The sequence below is a fragment of the Tenrec ecaudatus genome, chromosome 8 (genome assembly GCF_050624435.1).
Source record: "Tenrec ecaudatus isolate mTenEca1 chromosome 8, mTenEca1.hap1, whole genome shotgun sequence".
NCBI lineage: Eukaryota > Metazoa > Chordata > Mammalia > Afrosoricida > Tenrecidae > Tenrec > Tenrec ecaudatus.
In genome coordinates, this window is record NC_134537.1 from 125546546 (window position 1) to 125567164 (window position 20619).

Here is a 20619-nt window from a genome sequence, read left to right on the forward strand (position 1 = left end):
TGGGGTGAGCAGACCAGGGGATGTGTGTGGGGGCTGGGTTCTGGGCAGTGCTCTGGAGGGCAGAGACTAGAGAGGTCATTTCAATTTGCAGCAGCGCCCACAGGTCTTACAGGGGGACTGTGTGTAGGTGAGTGAAGGCGCTTTCATGGAGTGAGACTAGACTTTGGGCAACAGAGCACAGGATTTTTCTTTCAAGTACATTCCTTTGGAGATGATTATGAGGCTTCAAGTACAACTGGAATGTGCAGACTTTGAGTTCAGAAGCCGTGTCTTCGTGGAACCCAATTCACTGCCTCTGAGTCAATTCCAATTCACAGTAGCCCTACCAGACCAAGCAGAGGTGCCCCTTGAGGTTTCTGAGACTTCTAATCCTTATGGGAATAGACAGCCTCACCTTTCTCCTGAGGAATGAGGGTGGCCCAGAACTGCTGACCTTGTGGTTTGAGTTCCAAATCATAATCCACTCTGTCTCCAGGGCTTCATGTATCTTAAGTAGAGCTATGAATCTGAGTCACCGAGATAACGTTATTTAAGTTCCCGAGAGCAAATATCACCTACAGAATACCGCTGGCATGCTCCTTAGAAGCAAGGAGGTAAATTTCATCCCACGTACCCTGGACATGTTATCAAGGAGACCCGACCCTGGAAAAGGACATCATGCTCGGTAAAGCAGAGGTTCAGAAAAAAGAAACAAAGAGGAAGACCTTCCACGCGATGGGCTGTCACGGTGACAACAACAGGTGCAAACGCAGCACTTGTGAGGGCCGACTTAAGGACTTGATCTGCACTGGGCTAGGATGTGTTCCTAATATACAGTTACTCTTTGATATAAAGCTCTTATACACATGTAAGTATCTATGATTATTTTTCTCTGCTCAACCCCGACACATTAATTTGTGAAGCTCTCTTGGATACCACCTAACACTATAACAGGTGGAGATAACAAACTAGCAAGTTACCTTATGACCTGGCAATTCCACTGTATGTATAAGAAATGAAAGAAATGGAAAGAAACGTGGGTCCACACAAAACCTGGTATACCAGTGTTCACAGCAGCATTGTTAACAGTGTTCAAAAAAGTCCAAACAAACTTCAAATGCCGTCGATGAATGAAAAGAGCAACTGTCATTGGCAATAGAAAGGAAGTAAATAGTGATACATACGAAGGTGCCCTTGAAGTATGGTGCTAGAGAGGAACATTGAAAGTACTCGGGATTGCTGAAAGGGCAAACCGGAAGAAGTACAGCCAGAGTGCTCCTCGGAAGCGAAGATCGTGAGATTCTGTACTTGGGGCATGTCAAGAGAGACCAGGCCCTGGAGAAGGACATCAGATGGCAAAGCAGAGGGCCGGCGAAAAAGAGGAAGGCCCTCAAGGCGATGGACCGGCACAGTGGCTGCAACAATGGGCACAAGCACAGGGACGACTGTGAAGGGGATGCAGGACCCGCGGTGTTTCGTTCTTGGTGCATCCTACTGGATGACACCTGAGAATGACACCGGACTTTAACAATATCCCACTGCTGCTCACGAGGTTTCCAATGACATATTCAACAGTCTTTGGCAATACCATAATCCAACTGCATTGAATCTCTGGTCTTCCACTTACTGTCCAGTTGCCAGATGCACACGAGGTGACTGAAGAAGACCATGGCTTGGGTCAGGTGGCCCTCGAGTCCTCACAGTGGCATTTTGCTCTGACCCTGTAACCTGGGCTGCAGCGAATGTGCCCATTGCAGTATGTCACCGGCTTCCTGACTGGGGCTTTCCTGGGTTGCTGGCTCTTGATGCCAATAACATGAAACCTTCATAGCGCCGCTCCTCTCCTCGCACCTGGTGCACGCTGGCTGACTTGTGAGGGATTTCTTATTCTGTGCACCCAGGTCTAGCCATACATGCACGTTAGCTTCGGTTCATCAGGGGAGGTCTTAATCCCCCCCCCCACTTTTGGAGGGCAGTTTTGCCGGATAGAGAGTGCTTGGTCAACAGTTTGTTTTGAGGAGTTAAAATGTGCCATCACGATGCCTCTGGCCACCACGGTTTCGCAGGTGGTCCTCTCTAACTACTTTCAAGATCCTCTCCTTCGTACTGTTTGGACAGTTCCACTGTAACGCATTTATGTGTGGATCTCACTGGGTTCATACTACGTGGTCTTGAGCTTCTTGCATATGTAGATTATACCTTTCATCAGATTTGGGAAGCTTTCATCCACTTCTTCAAATATTCTTTCTGTCTCACTTCTTCTAAAAATTTCTGATGACATCAAACAAGCCCCAAAGGTGCTCTTCCCTCTAATCCGTTTTTGGTCTTGAGATTCAGTAATTCCATGTCCGAGCTTCACACTTCCTCCTGTTGGCTCAAATTGGCTAGTGAGCAGTGACTTCTTGGTGTTAGACACTGAGCATTGCAGCTCAGTGCCTTCCGCTACAGGACGTCAGCAGTATTTCAGGGTTTCCATTAAAATTTTAAAGAATTTCTATTGATAGTCTAGATTTACTCTCTTTTTTTATTTCTTAAGATTTACTCTTACACCATTTTCTTGATTTCCTTTGGTTCTTTGGCTGAGTTTGCCTTAGCTCTTTGAGCACATGTAACAGTTTTTAGAGGCTTTGTCTGGTATCTAAACTTCCACAGGGAAGATTTCCGCAACTGTACTCTGCTCTTTTCAATGGGCCATCCATTTCTGTTTCTCCGTATGCCCTTGATTTTTGTGGCTCTGGTTGTTACTGAAACTGGGAGGTTTCAATATTATAATGTGTAAGTTGAAACTGAAGTTTTCTCTTTGCTCAGGGCTTTTTGTTGGGGGGCGGGTGTCACTGTTGTGATTTGTTTATAATTGTTAAAGGCAGCAGCAGTCTCTTTGTTTAGTGATTTAACTATTTTTACAAAGACTGTCTGCCTCTCAGGAAGTGTGTGGACGCTGATGTCTCTCTTCCTCAGCTTTTCTCGGCGAATGTTTTGACAGAGATTTCCTTGAATGCCAGGAGAAGGAAAGAGGCACAAACAACAGCAACAAAAACCACCTCCCCTCTTTGAAGCCTTGGCTTCTGTTCAACACACAGCCAGGTCTTCTCAGGTGATTTCTGCACACGTGTCTCGCCCTGGTCATGTCTGCGGCCCTTCTAAACTCCCCGTTTACATTGCGTTTATAATCTTTAATTTCCCAAAGAAATCCTCTCCCTAACCTTTCCTTCAAGTAGTTGGGCACCTATTCCATGCCCCATCCCACTCTTTAGCCCAGGGTAATTTCAGGTGGTGGTGGCAGTCGGTCATTGCCCAAGGCACCTCCGTCCTGTTTGTGCTGTGAGACAGGCAGAGCCCATGTAAGTCACTCTATTTAGTTCGTTAGGCAGCATGAGACAGGCGAAACCAGATACACACACAATAATTAGCAAAGAAAGCTTTTCTAATACCCCCAGGTTTCCTTTGCAAAGGTGTTGGTCCCCAGAGTCACAAGGCCATGCCAAGCTGAGGGGGCGGGGGTCTGGGTGAAACAGAAATACAAAGCTTCCTTCCCACAGTTTTGAGAGAAATGGTTCCACTAATCACTGCTTGTCTCTTTGAGGTTTCTAAGGGTCTGGGGGATGGAAGTGTGCCACCTTACCTCTTCAATTCTAGGTTTTAAAAAATATATCATTTAATTGGGGGTTCTTAGAGTTCATATCATAATTCATACATCCATTGTATCAAGCACATTTGCACATATGCTCCCATCATAATCAAAAGTTATTTTTCAAAAACTTAAAAAGACCTCAAAACAGACTTTTCAAGGGCTACTATATCAGGCCTCTATTGCTATATAACCAATGACTATAAAATGTAAAGCATAAAACAACATATATAAATATAGTACTAGGGCTATAGGACTGAGTATAGGTTCTCTGTGAGTCAGAATCAATTTGATGACAGTGGGTATGTTTATTTTGGGTAAATACCATATAGTCTACCTTTAAATAACATTTCACTGCTTAGGTAGAGTCTTACAATGGGATCTTCCTATTCCCACTGTTCTTGGTGATACTACTGTCTTATATTTTACGTCTAAATATTTTATAAACCCCATAATAGACTTTTAATGCATTGAGTTTTACTTTGCTTTACATGCGTTATTTTACTTAGCTTTGAGACAGCCATGTTCATGAACTTAGTTACTATTAAAGATGCTTTAGTCACTTCATGGAGAGACAAATTTCCATGTAGTGTCTTTTTCCTTCGCCTAAAGAATGTGTTAATATTTAATATATTACAGGTCTGCGGACCATCAATTTTCAGAGCATGTGCCTGAAAGGTCTCTGCTTTCACTAGCTATAGAAATCTACGTTGACCTGTTTCTTTCCGTATTCTAAAGAAAGCGCCCTTTATTACTCTATTGCCTTATACCGTGCATAGTTTTTGAAGATCAGCCTGTTTAATTCTTAACTTTGTCTACTCTCTCTTCTAGGCTGCCTCTCGTGATTGTCTATGACTGACTTTCAGCCATTTGATTACGGTGCATCTTGGAGTAACAGTCTCTGTGTTTATTCTGTTTCAGGTAGATTGCTACGTGGACCTGCCAGTTTCTGAATTTTCGTTTCTGAATGTGTTTTTCCCTATCCTGCTCGTTCAATAAACTGCCATCAAGTTCATGTGGCAACCCGAAGTGTGTCAGAATGAAATCACGCTTCACGGGGGTTTCTGAGGTTGACTATCCAGAGGAAATCACCAGCTTTGGCCTGCAATGTACGTGAGAGTGCTCGCTACTCTGTAGCACAGGGCACGAACACTAATTCTGCTTGTCCAAGGGTGTTGCTTCCTCCTTTAGTTTCTGTAATTCACGTTGGGTAGTTTCTAGCCTTCAAGTTCATGGATCTTCCCCTCCAGTGTGTAATCTGGTGCCATGCCATTCAGTGTAGTTTATGTCTAATATTGAATAATTTCCACTTCTGGCTTTTAAAAGTATGTATTGTTATTTTTTTACTGATCATTTTCATTCTTCCTCTACATTATTGTGCATCGAGAAATTGTGTTTTAGCATGTGTCGAATATGCTGCACACCCTTCCCCACTAACAAAGCCACGTGTTGTTTCTTATTGCTATGGGCCATCTTCTTCAGTCTGTTTAACTGATCATTTTCAACAACGCTTTGGGTGTGTGACACACAGAATAAGCTAAAGACGCTTAAGCTGTGTTGACATGTGTTGACATACAAGAGGGTTTCAAAAAGAGTTCGTGGAAAGATGGGATTGAGAGATAATGAAATTTTTACATGTTTTTATAATATCCTTTGTATAGAGACACCCATTAAACCATCATCAAATCAAGAGAATAACGAATTTATCTGTCACTCCCCCGAAGCTTCCACACACCCAGTGGTGCTGCCCCTCTTCTGTCTCTAGGCTGCTTAAATCCATTGGCTATTTCATTTCAGCAGCCCCAGGCGCTACAGCGGACAGCTGCTCCACAGGGCTTCCCGGAAACAGGTCAGCAGCCTGCCCTCTGCGGCACTTGCGTGGAAGGCTCAAATCACCAGCCTTTAGGAACACAGCCGGTCACACACCACCTGCTCCACCCAGGATTCTGAAGACAGCGGTTTACTGTATGCCAAACATGTGGGTTTTACGTGGTACGCGATGCTAGACTCTGCTGGTCTTCCTTAAAAATGCAGAACTGTGGGCTAGCAAACAAATTATCTGGGGTCAAGTTGATCCTTTTATATATAGCGTGCACTTAATTTTTGTCAGGACATAGCCAAAGCAACCTTTACTCTAAAATGAATTTGGTGTTACTGAGACACCGCCCTTCACAGTCTCTGTCCATGGCTGGGGTACCTCAAGCTCTGCTCCATTCGGGGTGCTGGAGATATAAAATCTCCCCAGTCACGTGTACACTCTGGGACTGTTTAGTCATGCTGCTGGCTTCCCTCAGCTTTGTGGTATTTTACCCCGTGAGTACAGTGTATATTGAATTAAAACAAAGAATTGCAGAGATTCTTATAGGTACGACGACAGCTCTCTGGCTCATTCTCTCTACCCATCTCTGCAATGTGCTTCCTCAAAAATTCTAGTCATTTCTACCTCACTGAATTATTATTTTCTGATTAAAAAATTTTGTTTTCCTGGCATATCACACCAGACTACAGGAGGATTTGAGTTCATCTCCCTATCCTGCAGATAGTGTGATCTCCGGTTCATCTTGCCTGTTTCCCTTCAGTTAGGGACTGTAGTCCTTGATGGACTGTTGGGAGGAGTCCTGGTAACAGTGGTTATGAACTGGGTTGCAATCCACAAGGTTGGCACTTTGAGACCACCAGCGGCTACTAAGGAGAAAGACGGGGATTTGTTCCCCCATAAACAGTTACTGTCTCCGAAATTCCCTGGGGGCGTTCTACGCTATCCTATAGGGATAACTTCATGTCTACTTGATACATAGGTCTAGAGGTGGAGTCTAGCCTGTCAATCATGTCACAGCCGATGATGCCTCCTTGTGGGACCTTCTCATGAGAATTCTGGGAGCTTTCTCTCTTACTGGAGGTAGGTCTCTCTCTCTCTCTCTCTCTCTCTCTCTCTCTCTCTCTCTCTCTCTCTCTCTCTGCCTTCATCTCCCTGTGGAGAAGCCATGAGGAGCCACACTGAGACCTGAGGGAGTCATGCGGTTGGAGACCTGCAGAGACAGCCTTGTGATGCTTTCACCGCCAATGGATCCACAAGACTTTTCACCCACCGGCCTGTGATCTTCCTGCAATCGATGTCACTGCATGTGCTGCATGAGTCTGAAGACAAATTTATAGACTGGTATCGGACATACAGACTTATGGGCTTGATTTGGACTGGGCTTGACCTGTATGTTTTCTCAATATACAACTGCTGTTTGCTATAAAGCTTTCTCTTACGCATATATGAATGCCCCTAAATGTTTCTCTAGCCAACCCACACTAACACGGGATGCTCTGAGTCAGTAACTTTGACTCAAAGGCAGTGAGTGTGGTTTTTTGGTGAACTATTGGAGGGAGCCCTTGTGGTGTCATGTTTACATGTTGGGCTGCCAACTGCAAGGTCAGCAGCTGGAAACCACCACCACTTCACAGGAGACTGGCGGGCTTTCCACTTCCGTACAGTCTCGGAAACTCACAGGGGCGGTTCTACCCTGTCCTATAGGATCACTATGAGTCAGGACCAGCTCAAGGGCAGTGAGTCTGATTGTTGTTTATTGCCCAAGAGCAGTTGTTTCATAGATTTTATTCAGTTTTCTAATTGTCTACAGCCAGAGGAAAATTGTTGTAGAAGGTAACTCTTTGTGGGTAAAAAGTCTATCACCAGTAGATGCTTTTAAGAGATATTAATGAGATTTCCACAGCTTGAATTTGGGCATCAGATCGCTTTATTGGTCCTCTTCCATCAATGTCTCCCCACATGTAAAGGCACAACACAAAAACAGACCAAATCTACTTAGCTTGATTCACATGATTCCATTCCTCAGCATCTTGAAGGAGCTTGCTAAATTTAGATTTTTGATTAAGTAGAGGCTGACATTATTGTGTACTAGTTTCAGTCTTAGAAATAAATATGCATAGAAGCTGAATATTGTAAAATGATATGTACTGTAAAGCGTTAGATTATGTGCACTTGCTACTTCTTGGTCATGGCTGTAAGAAACTGACACTCAAAATGACATGTGACTGCATGGGGCCCAGGTGCACGCTGCATGTGTGAAAGAGAAGCATCAAGACATAAGGAAGCAGTGACCTGAATATATAAGGAGCTTCTAAGCGCTGGTGGGAAATTCCATTTCACTTTTCTTCATTATCTTTTCAGTCACCTTTCCCCAAAAACTTGTTGAAGCTCCTTGTTTTCATTACAGTTTTACTTCACATAATTTCACATAGCTTAATTCTCAGAGCCTTCACACCAAAATAATGAAAGTTAAACTTGGGCATAGATTTCAAAGAATGCATTTAAATGGATGATTCACTTTGTACATTATAGTCTATCTACTCCTGCTAAAGACCCTATGGCATAAATATTAATTATAAGATAAATTAATAGATTTTACAGTAAAATATCTATATTCCATTTCCTAAAATTAAAAGTCTTTCCATTAAAAACTGTCTAAAAGCATTAGGAGTACCTTAATAGAACACATTTATTTATTCATTTAACTAGTTAAGCAACTAGAAATAAGATGTAAACAAATATAATTGACCAATGAGCAAACTGAAGTCGAATGATCACCAATGCCATATTGCAAAATAATATCAACAAAGCACTTTAGGAAAATGTTCATAAAATATGTGGTTTCCAAGTATTTGACCACTTGCTCTAATTTGGTTAAACAAATGAGATCTATCTGCTAATATTACCACATCAAGATTATAAAGCATGAAACTTTATTTTGGGTGTGTGAAAAAACAATATTTTTGTTTCTGTGCCCAAAAGCACAGGCAGGGCGCTGAGGCACCCAAACAATGAAGAGATAATTATACATGAGTTACTACTGATGTGGCATTAATCTGTGGGAAGGATGTGCATACACAGGGATTTCTACAGTGGAGCCAAACTAAAGAAGGCCAAGTTATCAAAACCCACGAGACACTGCCAAGTCACCCAACCACTCTGGCTGGCGGGAGCGTTCTACAAGTGCGGCCCAGCCAAAATGTGGACAACTACCAAGTGAGTGCACCATCTGCTCCCAGGCGGGAAAGCCCTGACACAGCTCAAAATGTCACTCACAACAGGGACTACCAGGGCCAATTTGCTAAGGGAGCATTTCTGAAAAGGCAGCTACCCTGTCAGGAAGTGTTAAATAAACACCCCTACACTAGCAGGGAGAGGAGAGAGGAGTGCTTCTGATGCTTTATTACGGTTATTTATGGGAGTCTCGCATCCTCTTCTTGAAGAAAGCATCTTTGTCAAGAGGACACTTAGGTCTCTTTGTGGTCATAATGCTGAATATAAAAACGGATAAACGTAGTAAAAATCTAAGCTCTCAGCAGTAAATTACACTTGGCATAAAACACTGTCTCTAAGGGACGCAAATGCTAAAAGAGGAGATAATTTGGGGGTGCAGCCCCTTGGCATCTCCTAGGAGACCCCTGATGGCAACGGAGCTAGCTCCTTCTTCTCCTAAGGCCATATTATCCTTTGTTTAATTCGCCCCTAAGTTTGCATCCTTCCTAAAGGAGGCTATGAATGGGCAGAGTAAAATAGTCTATTGTAGTTATTCCACTTACAACTGTCCTCCAAGGGTAAGAATGCTGGAAACCGGCGAGGCAAAACTTAAAAAAGTTCACAATAATCACAAATACTACCTTCCTTAGCAATGCACATAGCCCGTGACTGCTGGAGTTATTAGGATAAGTTTTGACAAGACAGCTACACACACGCACATACACGCGCATGCACGTGCACACACGCACACACACGTGCACACATGCACATACACGTGCACACACATGCACACACGCACATACACGTGCACACACACGCACACGCACACACACATACCTGTTTTGAAAGCGAGAGAGGATCCAGACTAGTGTATCACAGAAAGGCATGGGCAGGGTACCCAGAGAAAGCGGAAAACTACATGGGACCAATCATAAACCACCGGACAGCACATAAAAGTCTCGAGAACTATGAGCGGGTTAGTAGGAGGCAGGGCCCGGGCTGTTCTGGAGGGATCTCTATGGCAGACTGGCACGGAACACTTGCATCGATGACTTCATAAATTAAGCCAATAAATTCAAGCTAAAATTTTTGTTTCCTTCCAGTAATTGTAGACAAACTTTTTTTTTTTCTGTTTCTTTTTTGGAAAACAGAAAAGTTGTGGAGGGGGTGGGGAGGGAGAGGAACTACTTGAAGGCACTGGAGAACTATCAAGGAAACAAGGCTTTGTGTGTGGAAGATCGAAAAGATAAGGGAAGCCAGGAGTCAGGACTCACACTTGCCACTGACTTTTCCTTTTGCAGCATTTGCCAGTCCGGCAGAAAAACCACAAAGCTGGGCAAAACACAGAGGCTTAGAGGCTGGGGTACAGGGAACTCCCAGGCAACCCCTAGAGCTGTGGGTAAGTGGGGAGACTTGGAGCTCGGGGCACATAAAGCACCAGGGGCCACAGTGACAGCATGTGAGGAGTTCAATGGGGCTTTGAAGTGCTTTACCCTGAGAGAAAGGGTAAACCAGAAATAGGCCAGCCTTCACATAAGGACTTAAGCACAGATTTTAGTCAGCTCAAACGCTGACTGGATTAAAATAAAATCTGCCCTTGGCCTAACTGCCGAAAAGCAGCAGAAGTAAATCCTTTCTGAAGGATGATAATATCTTTCAATGTCTCAAATTTTCTTTATACATTTTCATACATAATGTATGGTTCTTAATAAAGCATAAGGAGCTATAAAAAGTAATTCTGACCAGAATCTAAGAGGAAAAAAGGACCAAGTAATCTAGCACAATGGAAGTCTAGATGTTATATTAGTCATGATATGGCATTTCGTAATGACTATGATTGTTCCGCTACAAAACTCTTATCCATGTGTTGAATTTTGTAAGTGTAAATAATGAAAGAAAAAAATCACAGAAATCTCAGACCTGGGGAAGGGAGACAGCAGTCAGTGTAAGAGATGAAAATAATAGTGTATAATTTATCAAGGAGTCACGAGTGTGGGGGGGGCGGGAAGAGGAGCTGATACTAAGGCCTCAATAGATAGTAAATGTCTAGAAAGTAACGTCGACATATGTGCAAATATGCTTGGTACAAATGATATATGGATTATTATAAGAGCTATAAGATCCCCCAGTAAATGATCTTTTAATAAGGAAAGAAATTTCAGAACTGAGTATTACCCAGTGGAATTGAGCTGAAATTGGCAATAAAAGTTCAGAAAATCTCCTGTCCCTTGAAAATGAAACAAACACACTCAGATGAGAAACCACCAAGGAAGTCAGTACATGTTCTGAAGTAGTTGACAGTGAGAGTACAAAATGTGTGGATGGACAGAGTGTATGTGTCAGAAAATGAGAGGAGCTGAAACTATTTGGCAATACTCACTCCCAAAGTTCACTATGTACCTGGCGACCTAGCATATCTACTGAGACAGCCATGTCTACAGGTGTACACCACAGACATGAAAATATTGGTATGATTTTTAATAACTAAAGATGGGCTATTAAGTTGCATCAATAGCACAACAGTACAGCTAATGTGCACCAATAATGTAAAGAATCTATGATATGTACACAAAAATGGCACAGTTACACTTGATCTTAGAAAAAGTGGACCAATTATCCAGCTAGGAAAGCGATTGTGGGTGAATCTGAACGTGTTGTTGAGCCTCATAAGCAAGGTCTCAAGAGACACGGTGCTATTCCAGTTACACAAAGTTCAAAGCAGGCTCCAAATGAATTAATAGTGCTGATGAGATTAGTGCTAGCTTTAGGGAAAGATAAGAACAGTGACCATTAGAGAGTATAATTGGGACTGTCGGGGCCTGGCTATACTCTGCTGCACGACCGACAGACTGGTGGCACGACCTTATTTCCCTTCATAACCCCAACACAAGAAAAAATAGGTTCTAACCTTCATAGCAGTGTAGTCAAATATATTTAGATTAAGGACTAGAAAACCCCACAGGAGGAGCCAGTAAAGATTAACCCAGAACCTGGTGACCCAAGTTGTGGGCATCTTTGAATAGGGGGCAATCTGGTGAAAGAGCGCTTGGGTTGTCTCTGAAACAAGAGTACTTAAAGACCAAAGCTTTAATGCAACAAGAGACCTACCCAACAATGGAGCCTATCTCAGTAACGCAGAGGGTTCCACTCACACAACTCCTCCAGAGAGAGGCACAGAGAGCCGCTAGGGCTAAGTAGGAGAGCTTTGTACGAAGAAGGGAGATAGAGGTCCCTACAGGCCTCTGAGGTCTATAAGTACGTTCAAGGAAGAGCTACAATAAAATCACCTTACCCTTAATCGCGTAGTGGAGATCTCAGCTTTTAAAATATCGGGATCATATTTAGTACTGGATGAAGATCCTGAAAACACTTTGAAAGAGAAAAAAATTTTGAATGGCTATTTATAATTGCATACATAATTCTTGACCGCGGTTGACTTCCCAACTCTAAGACCAGCCACTTAGATGCTTTGTATCCAGATATGCATTTTCTTGATCAATTCCTTTATGGTCATCCATTAGCTCTTTGCGTGTCAAATGTACTCTTCAGACTCTACAATTTTCTCAAACAGCCGGGGAAAGAGAAGAGGCACAAAGGCCACGGTGTTGAGTTTTCCTCTGGGCTTTAGAACTATGTCTGCAGACCCAGCACACTGAGGTAGCGCACAGGATTACCCAAAAACTGATCTTTTAAGCAGAATGCCTGTTTCCATTACAACTGCTGCTAAAACTACGACCAAATGACCTGTTTACGGCATAAAGAAGACACATGTCAGCTCTGGCAGTGAACAGAAACTTCTGGGATGGCTCGACAGTTCCAGTTCCTCCGGAGAAATACTGCACTAGAGTTGCAATAAGTGAAAAAATTACCTGTCCTCAAAGGGTCAACCCAAACCCCAACCAAACCCACTGGCACCGAAGCGATTTCGCCTCAGAGTGATCCACAGAACAGAGTGGGAATGCCCCTGTAGGGAATGCCCAGGAAGTCTCACTGTTCTGAGGAACATCTGGTGGGTTGAAACCACCCACCATGCTGCTTGTTACCAGGTCCATGCAGAGCCCCAGTGCTTATCGGGGCTCCTCCGAGGTAACAATTATCTCATAAACGAATACAGAAGGAGCCCCAGTAATGGAGGGTGTACATCATCTCCAAATGGGGAGGCTTTATCTGGAAGAGGACTGAGGGGTTTGCTGAGAAATCTGCTGGATGACATCACCTTCTCTTGGGGTACTGAGCAACGCTTCCAGTTTAGGAAGGCAAGGACTCAGCATGAAACCCACAAAAATGCACGTAGGTTTCTATGTTGACCAATAGGCCTTGATCTTGGAAGTCTGAATATGCACCCCGTACTTACAGCTTGTGCGAGAACTGGACTTTTCCTTATAAGCATCGTTTAATCGTACATATTCATCCAAGGCCAGAGCCAGCCTTTGCTCCTTCACGTGGTACAGTTCCTTCTGTGTCCTGAGTGCATCCCGAGCCACTGAAAGATAGCCCTTGAGCATTTTCTCCTGTTCTCCCCGCCATTGTTTTCTTGGATCTTCTATCTGTGTGGTTTCTGAAACACATATGTGAAAACGCATAAAAATCAATAACCCGGTATATTTTTGGCTAGTTGCAATCCACGTACCTTCGAAGGACAACAGGTCAAGTGCAGGATTGTGATTGCTGAGAGAAAGAAAGAACATACGCCCTTGGGGGACGGCGGTTCCTGGAGCAGGATCACAAGCAGGGGGCTCGCTGGGTTGGGGGACAAAGAGATCAGGTTTCCGGAAGGTATGGCGGCTAGAATGTGTAGAGCAGAGTGTGAGAGAAGATGTAAGGGGGGATGATGCTAAAAATTTGCACAGGGCTTGTGTTGAGTCTATGAGTGAACATGAAGATTCACGCACGTGTGCAAGGGGACCTGCACAAGACAAGGCAAAGGAGAAGCGGAATATTATCAACCGATAAACTCTCTGCTTCCCGCCAAAAGAGAGAGGCCACAGTGAACACCGAGGGCATCCAGTGGGGACGCCAGAGGGATAACACCCTCCTAAGACTAGGGGCAGAGAGGATGCTTAAATAAACAAATACATATGGAAATGTACACACACAAAGTCTAGCCAGAAAAAATGACGATAAGGACAACGGTAGATTTCATGTCCGGAACGGTAGATTTCATGTCCGGAATGGTAGATTTCATGTCCGGAACGACAGGCACCGGAGCCGCCAGACGCTGTGTATACAGTGTGCTAACCACACCTTCTGTAGTCCGTGCTGGTGTTCCACACCAGCAAGCCTTCCTTCAAAACTGACGGTAAAGTCAGAATGGTTCAAGACCCACTTGAGACCCGCTGCTGCCAGCAGACCCGCACGACATTGGCATCTTGTTCAGTGTCCTTGAGTGGCTTCCAACTCACAGCGAGCCCACGCACAAGAGAACTAAATGCCGCCGCAGCATCACCACAGTGGTTGCAGCCACGGTGCCTGGTCCTCTCACCAGGAGCTCCCCCTGTGACGCTGGCCGGCCCTCCACGCTACTGAGCACGATGCCTTTTCTCCAGATACTGGTGTCTCCTGAGCATCACATATGAAATGTGTGAGCACAGCTTTCTCATTCTCATGCCAGGGAGCATTCTAGCTCCACTTATTGCAACGTAGATTTGTGTGTCCTTCTGGCAATCTGACATACTTTCAATCCTCTTTACCGCCACCCTCATTCAAATGCATTGCTTCTTTCTCATTCATCCACATGCACATGAGGTGGATGAAAACAGCATGGCTTGGGTCAGACACATCTTAGTGCTCAAAGTGAAATGTGTCTTCTCCAACACTTCAAAGGGATCTTGTTTGGCATATTTGCCCAATGCAAAGTGGTACCTGTGGTAGTTAATAATTCCATGTCAACTGGATATATAGAAGTGTAGGGTGGAGCCTAGCCTCTCAGTAGGTCACAAACCAATGGTACCTCCTTATGGGTGTGGTCTCATAAGAAGCATCTTGGAAAACTCCCCTTTCTCTCTGCCTTTACCTTCCGGCTGGTGGGCCACTCTGAGACCTGCCAGAGCCCTGTGATGCTTCCATCACCATTGGATCCACAAGATTTACACCCACCAGCCAGTGATGTCCCTGCAATCTGTATCATTGCAGGTGGCTTCGTGAGTCTGAAGAGGGACTTATGTACTAGTTTGGACTTATGGACTTGATCTGAACTGGCATGGGCTGTTTTCACTATGGTTTAATGTTTTTCTGTACATGATACCCAGGGTTGGTAAAATTATAGAGAAAGTAACGGGGTTAATGGCTTCTTGGGGCTGTGTCAGTCAGGGTAGAGAAGCACACCCATGGACACACATGCGTGTATAAGACAGATATTTATATACAAGAGCCATTGAACACTGAGAAAACATCCCAGCCCAGTTCAGATCAAGTCCATAAGTCTGAGATTAGCCCATATGTCCCATACCAATCTAAAAAGTCCTCTTCAGACTCACGAAACACATGCAATGACGTCGAATGTAGATCACAGGCCAGTGGGTAGAAAGTCTTTGGATCCAGTGGCACTGGAAACATCTCAGTGCTGGCAGGGGTCTCTGCATGGCTTCCCCAATACCCAGGGCTGCATCAAGGTGGGTCCATGTATCTTGTCAGCTGCTATGTCTCCTAGGGTGTGAGCAGGGAGTCTCCAACCTCCAAGGAGGAAATACCAGAATTCCCAGAATCCTTAGGAGAAGGCTCTGCCCACACAGAAGCCTCATTGGCTATGACCTGATTGACAGTCTCGACTCTACCCCTACATGCTTAATACTTAAGTTTACAATTATATAACTACTGTGGGGGAAGCCAGCCCCCCACAACTAATCACAGGTTCAGTAAGCGCAGTTGTACGGTTGAGATATATAAAGGTTATAATAATTCATAGGGGATGAGAGAAATAGGAGACAAAGTAAAATAAATAAGTCAGACACATTTCATGGTAGCATGCTCACCTCCTGGATAGCCATGATCTCAACAGCTAGGTCCGCGCACAGCACGGGCCGAGAGGGCAAGAATGAGAGAGTGATTTATTGTTAACCAAGGCTTATATATCTTTAGGAGCATACAGGCTCCTTAATTACAGGTAAAGACATACTTCACAGGAAGGGGTTGTACAAGAGGCAAAACAAGCAATAGGAGGGGGATATACAATGGGCATAGGCATAACAGGAAGGGGATGAGCTAGGGGCGTGCACATGACAGGAAGGGGAGGGGCTTGGAAGGGCACGTGTGTGACAAGATGGGCCTAACCTTGGTCACCCTTGAGTAGGTTTGACCTCCCTGGGCTCTCCTTCAGGGAAACAATCTACTAAGATCCTTATCAGAAGGGACTGCGCCCTACATAGGGTAGGGCAGACTGTACAGTCTGATGGCTCTAGATGGCTGATAACCCTTAGGGAGAATAACCCCTGACCTACTTTTGTTGACCTCCAAGTGTATAACCAGTTACCATGTGTAGCAAGCAACTAAGTTTGGCATATATTTGGGGAAGACAACTTGGAAAAAATCTTTCTGTTTCTGTGGTAGTGGAGGTTGAGGGGACATGGGGAGCTAATAATGTAGAAAATATTCTAAAACTGATGATGTTGATGATTCTACAACTCTTCTGCAGATGACTTGACTATTGAATTATATGATGTGAATTATTGCCAATAAAACTGTTGGGGATATAAGAGCCCCCAATAAAATGATTTTTTTAAAAAAAACAAAAACCTGTTGGGGAAAAATCATGAAAATGAAAATAAATGCTTTATTAACAAAGAAATATAAAAAGCTCCATCCACCAAATAAATAAATTGCCCTACTTATTGTCAGGCTTAACATCAGATTAAGACACATCTCGATTCACGACAATCATGCCTGGGTTCTACTACCAGCAGTGGTACTGGACGTTGAGCTGGTGATGTCATAGCACACCTGAGAATGTTGCCAGGATTCTGTGTAGCTGCTTTCTTTTGGGTTGAGGAGGCCTATTTGTCACCCCCGGCAACATTCCAGAAGAGAAAGGGTCTGAGATGGAAAGATGATGGGGCTAAAACAAGAACATAAAGCCTCACTGCCACTGAGCCCATCCCATCCCAGCCACAGCCACCCTACAGGGCAGGATAGAGAGCAGGCCCCCGTGAGTTTCTGAGACTCACTCTTTACAGGGGGGGAGGGGGGAAGCCCCGTCTTTCTGCCCAGAAAGGCTGGTGGGTTGGCCCTGCACAGAGAAGGAAAATAACCAACTGGCACTTCTGCATTATGATGGAAAGGAATGAGGATGCACGGCCATCTAGGAGGAAAAGCCAAACGGTACCACTGCGTTACCGCGTGGGTGCAGGAAGGCTGAGTGAGGCTGCCTGGGGAGAAGCAAACAGGAAAAGGAAGGGTTATACTTCCTTCTGCCCCCCGCCCTCCCCCCCCCCCCGATTTCTGGGTGTGTGGGCATGTATTCCATGTTGAGAATATGGACACATGAAGGGGGAGAAAAGGCAATTTTACAAATTGTTTGTGTCCTGAGAAGTGTTTTAAGAATATGAATGCTGAGCAGCATTGGGGGTGAGGGGTGGGGCGTGGAGGGTGGGTTGATGCAACAGACCAGCACACCAGCCCATAAGGCCTGTGTATTCCATCTAATTGGGTTCTAAGCTACATTGTGCGGCCTTGGGCAGATTTTTAACCTCTCCAGGGCTCAATGGCTTCAATAAAATGGAGCTAATCTCATAGCACTCTTCTGGAGATTAAATGAGGTTTTGAGATTCACAAGATACTACAAGGTCACATTCTTCACCTCAGCCTTGACTCCAGGGAGCAAATGTGTGTAAAACTAACGCCCTGCAGATCACTGGACACTCCTCCTGCGCTGCTGTGGTTGGAACAGCTCAGTCAGTGGGAAAGGGCTGACTTCTACAAATGAAGTAGTACAGGAAATAAAGTTGTTGTTACTGCTTGTGGCATAAAAGATGATAACATTACATCAAATTCTCCTTCCCTGTCCCACTGCTGACTTTGAACACTCTGCCCATGTGCAGCACACACACGTGCAGGGCTATTTCGTTAGCTTGTGGCTGAAAAACACACAAGGCCATGCTGCTTCCTGCTCATTAGGTGTGAGCGTGACAACGATGATGCGGTTCCCACTTGCCTGTGGGCGGGTCCCCGTAGGAGTATAAGAACGTGTTCCGGACCACTGTTGGGGTTAGGTGCCACCGGGTGGTTCCAATCCACAGCGACATTTCGCACAACAGAGTGAAGCCCTGCCTGGTCCTGCGCCATCCTCACAACTGCTCGATGCTGTGTCCCTGGTGCAGCCACGGGTGCCAATCCATCTCCTTGGGGGCCTTCTTTTTCACTGCCCCTCTACGTTACAGCACATGATGTACTTCTCCAGAGCCTGGTCTCTCCTGACAGCATGTTCTAAGTATGGGAGATGGAGGCCTTTGCGGAAATTCTGCTCAGCTCTTTTTAGGCCACCGTGTCCTCTGTTCAGCTATTCTATAATCAAGAGTAAGTGTCAAGGTCTCTTCTGACATCCACTTTCACATTTTCATCCTTTCCTGTCTTTTTCGTTATTTTAAAAATATGTTTATTAGAAGGTGATATTAACAAGAGGGAATCCAACAGAAATACAAGCTTTAAAAAATAAGTTTTGTTAACACATAACTCCCATATCTTGTTTAAGTAAATTAGAGTCACTCCACGCCACTTTAGATCATGTTCCTTGTAACCATTATCAACTCTCCACTTTTCCCTAACCTTCTTTGTCATAACTGTAAGAAACTATTAAGCTAGTTGTGTTCTTGATAGATTTACCCATCCTCAGTTTCACAGTGAGAAAATCATTCAAGTTAAAAAATAAAACCAGCAGCTATAACAGAATAAAGCATAGAGTCTCAATCCAAAAGATAGCAGAATATAATAAACACTAGAACAATTTCAAAATAGGTTAAAATAAAAAACAAATGGTAAGATGTTAAATTTCCTCCTGATTAGATCTCCAGTAATCCACACTCTGGTAAACTCTGTCTTGGAACAAGGCTTTCTTATCCTTGGTCAGTGGACTTAGGTAATTGAATGGAGACAAAGACCATGTGGGGGGTGGGGCTTTTAAATGGCCTTTTGCTTTCTCCATGTATGGTCATGATGTTCATCCCAATGCTCGGCAGGTCCTCTTGTCAGTACTGCTTACCAAGTAAAGTCGATACTTGAGACATTCTCAAAATCCACGTGGGGTATATTCAAGGTTGTATTTTGGTTCTTGTGTACTTGCTTTAATTTTGTTCAACTTCAGCCTGAATTCACATACGAGCACTGAGTGGTCTGCTCCATAGTTGGCCTCTGGCCTAAATTTGGATGCTGCCATGAAAACTTCTCCATTGTCTCGTCCCACAGAGAGAGTCCATTTGTTTCCTATTTATTCCATCTGGTGAGGTCTATGTCTACAGTTGCTGTTTATATTGTTGAAAAGGGATATTTCCCATGAAGGAGTTTTTGGTCTTGCAAAAGGTCATCACGTGCTCTGTAGCTTCATTTCTATCACCAAGGCCAAATGTTCTAACTACTGTTCCTTCCTCTTTGTTTCCAACTTTTGTGTCCAATCTCCAATAATTATCAGTGCGTCTATATTGCAGTTTGATCAATTTCGGACTGAAGACATTGGTGAAATTCTTCAATTTCTTCATCACTAGTTTTAGTGGCTGGTGCGTAAATGTGAATAAAAGTAATATCACAGGATATCTTTGTAGGTGCCTCAATTTAGACATCTAATGCGACTGTCTACTTACTACACTAAATATACAAATGCAACCTAGCCCAAAGTATAGAACTCATAAACTGAAAAGATAAATTCCATCTCAAAGATTTCCACACCTGTAGATTGAACCCTATGATCCCCACTTCCTGGTACCCACACGTCTGGGTCCAAGCTAACCCTATTTGACTTGCTTCTGACAGAACACAAAGTTAAGAAACGAGAGCATTTCTGAGGTTAGGCTTCAAAAGACCATGATTGCCTTCTCTGTCCTCTCTCACTCCCTGGTTCTCCTTGGCATTTTTGCTCTTTCAAAGCAAGCTGTTATGCTGTACAACACACTAAGGAGAGGCCAATGTGGCAAAGAATAAGGGCAGCCTCTGGCCAGCAGTCAACAAGAAAATTAAATCCTGCCAACAACCACATGAGTGAGTTTGTAAGCCGGCTGTGCCCTAATCAAGCTTTGAGAAGACTGCAGCCTGGTGACACCATAAACACAGCTTGTGAGAGACCTTGAGCTAGAGGATTTAGTTAAGCAGTGCCCAGATTCCTAATCCACAGAAACTACAAGATAATAAATGTTATTTTAAGCGACTAGGCTCCAGAGTAATTTGTTATGGATCAATACATAACTAATAAATTAACCAAATAAGAAGATTACAAAAATTAAATAGACATGAAACGAAAATGAAAGCTCTAAAAATTCAATAGTTACAAGAAGATATGTATTCACAATTTTCTTTCAGTATCTTCAGAGATTTTCCTAATCATTGTTGCCCTCTGTAGAAGGAAATTGATAGTCACAACAAAATATTTGTCAACAGTTCAATTACCATAAAAACACCAACAGCAACACTGACTGACATTTAAATGAATAAAGTGCAATAATAGTCGTACTAAACTATCAACATATGTTTTAGATAGTTCACCAGAAACACGCCCACAGATTGGGTTAAATAAGTATGCTGTAACAGATTCATTCGGCAGGAACCATTTACATTTCTGAAATATTACACAATGAACTACAAATATGAAATACAAAAGATGGTTCTCCCCAGGGCACCTGAGAAGAAGGCTTCATAAAACAGGATTATGCTTCAGCTCCATCGGTTATATTTGCTGAACAGATTTGTGAAGAATATTTATTAAATGTAAATACTCAAAGTACATTATACAAATGTGGCACTTTTTAAAATGGAGACCTGGTGGCCTTGGGAGAGCACTGTATTG

The 20619-nt window shown here is 43.8% G+C and overlaps 1 protein-coding gene across 1 annotated transcript in view; it reads right to left on the reverse strand.

Moving 5' to 3' along the window:
• WWC2 (WW and C2 domain containing 2) overlaps positions 1-20619 on the reverse strand; it is a 238019-nt gene that overhangs the window by 92541 nt on the left and 124859 nt on the right. The window contains exons 3-4 of the mRNA XM_075556845.1: positions 12994-13197; positions 11932-12008 (exon numbers count right to left, since the gene is read on the reverse strand). Coding sequence (XP_075412960.1) covers positions 11932-12008; positions 12994-13197 — 281 coding nt within the window. The remainder of the gene's footprint in view (positions 1-11931; positions 12009-12993; positions 13198-20619) is intronic.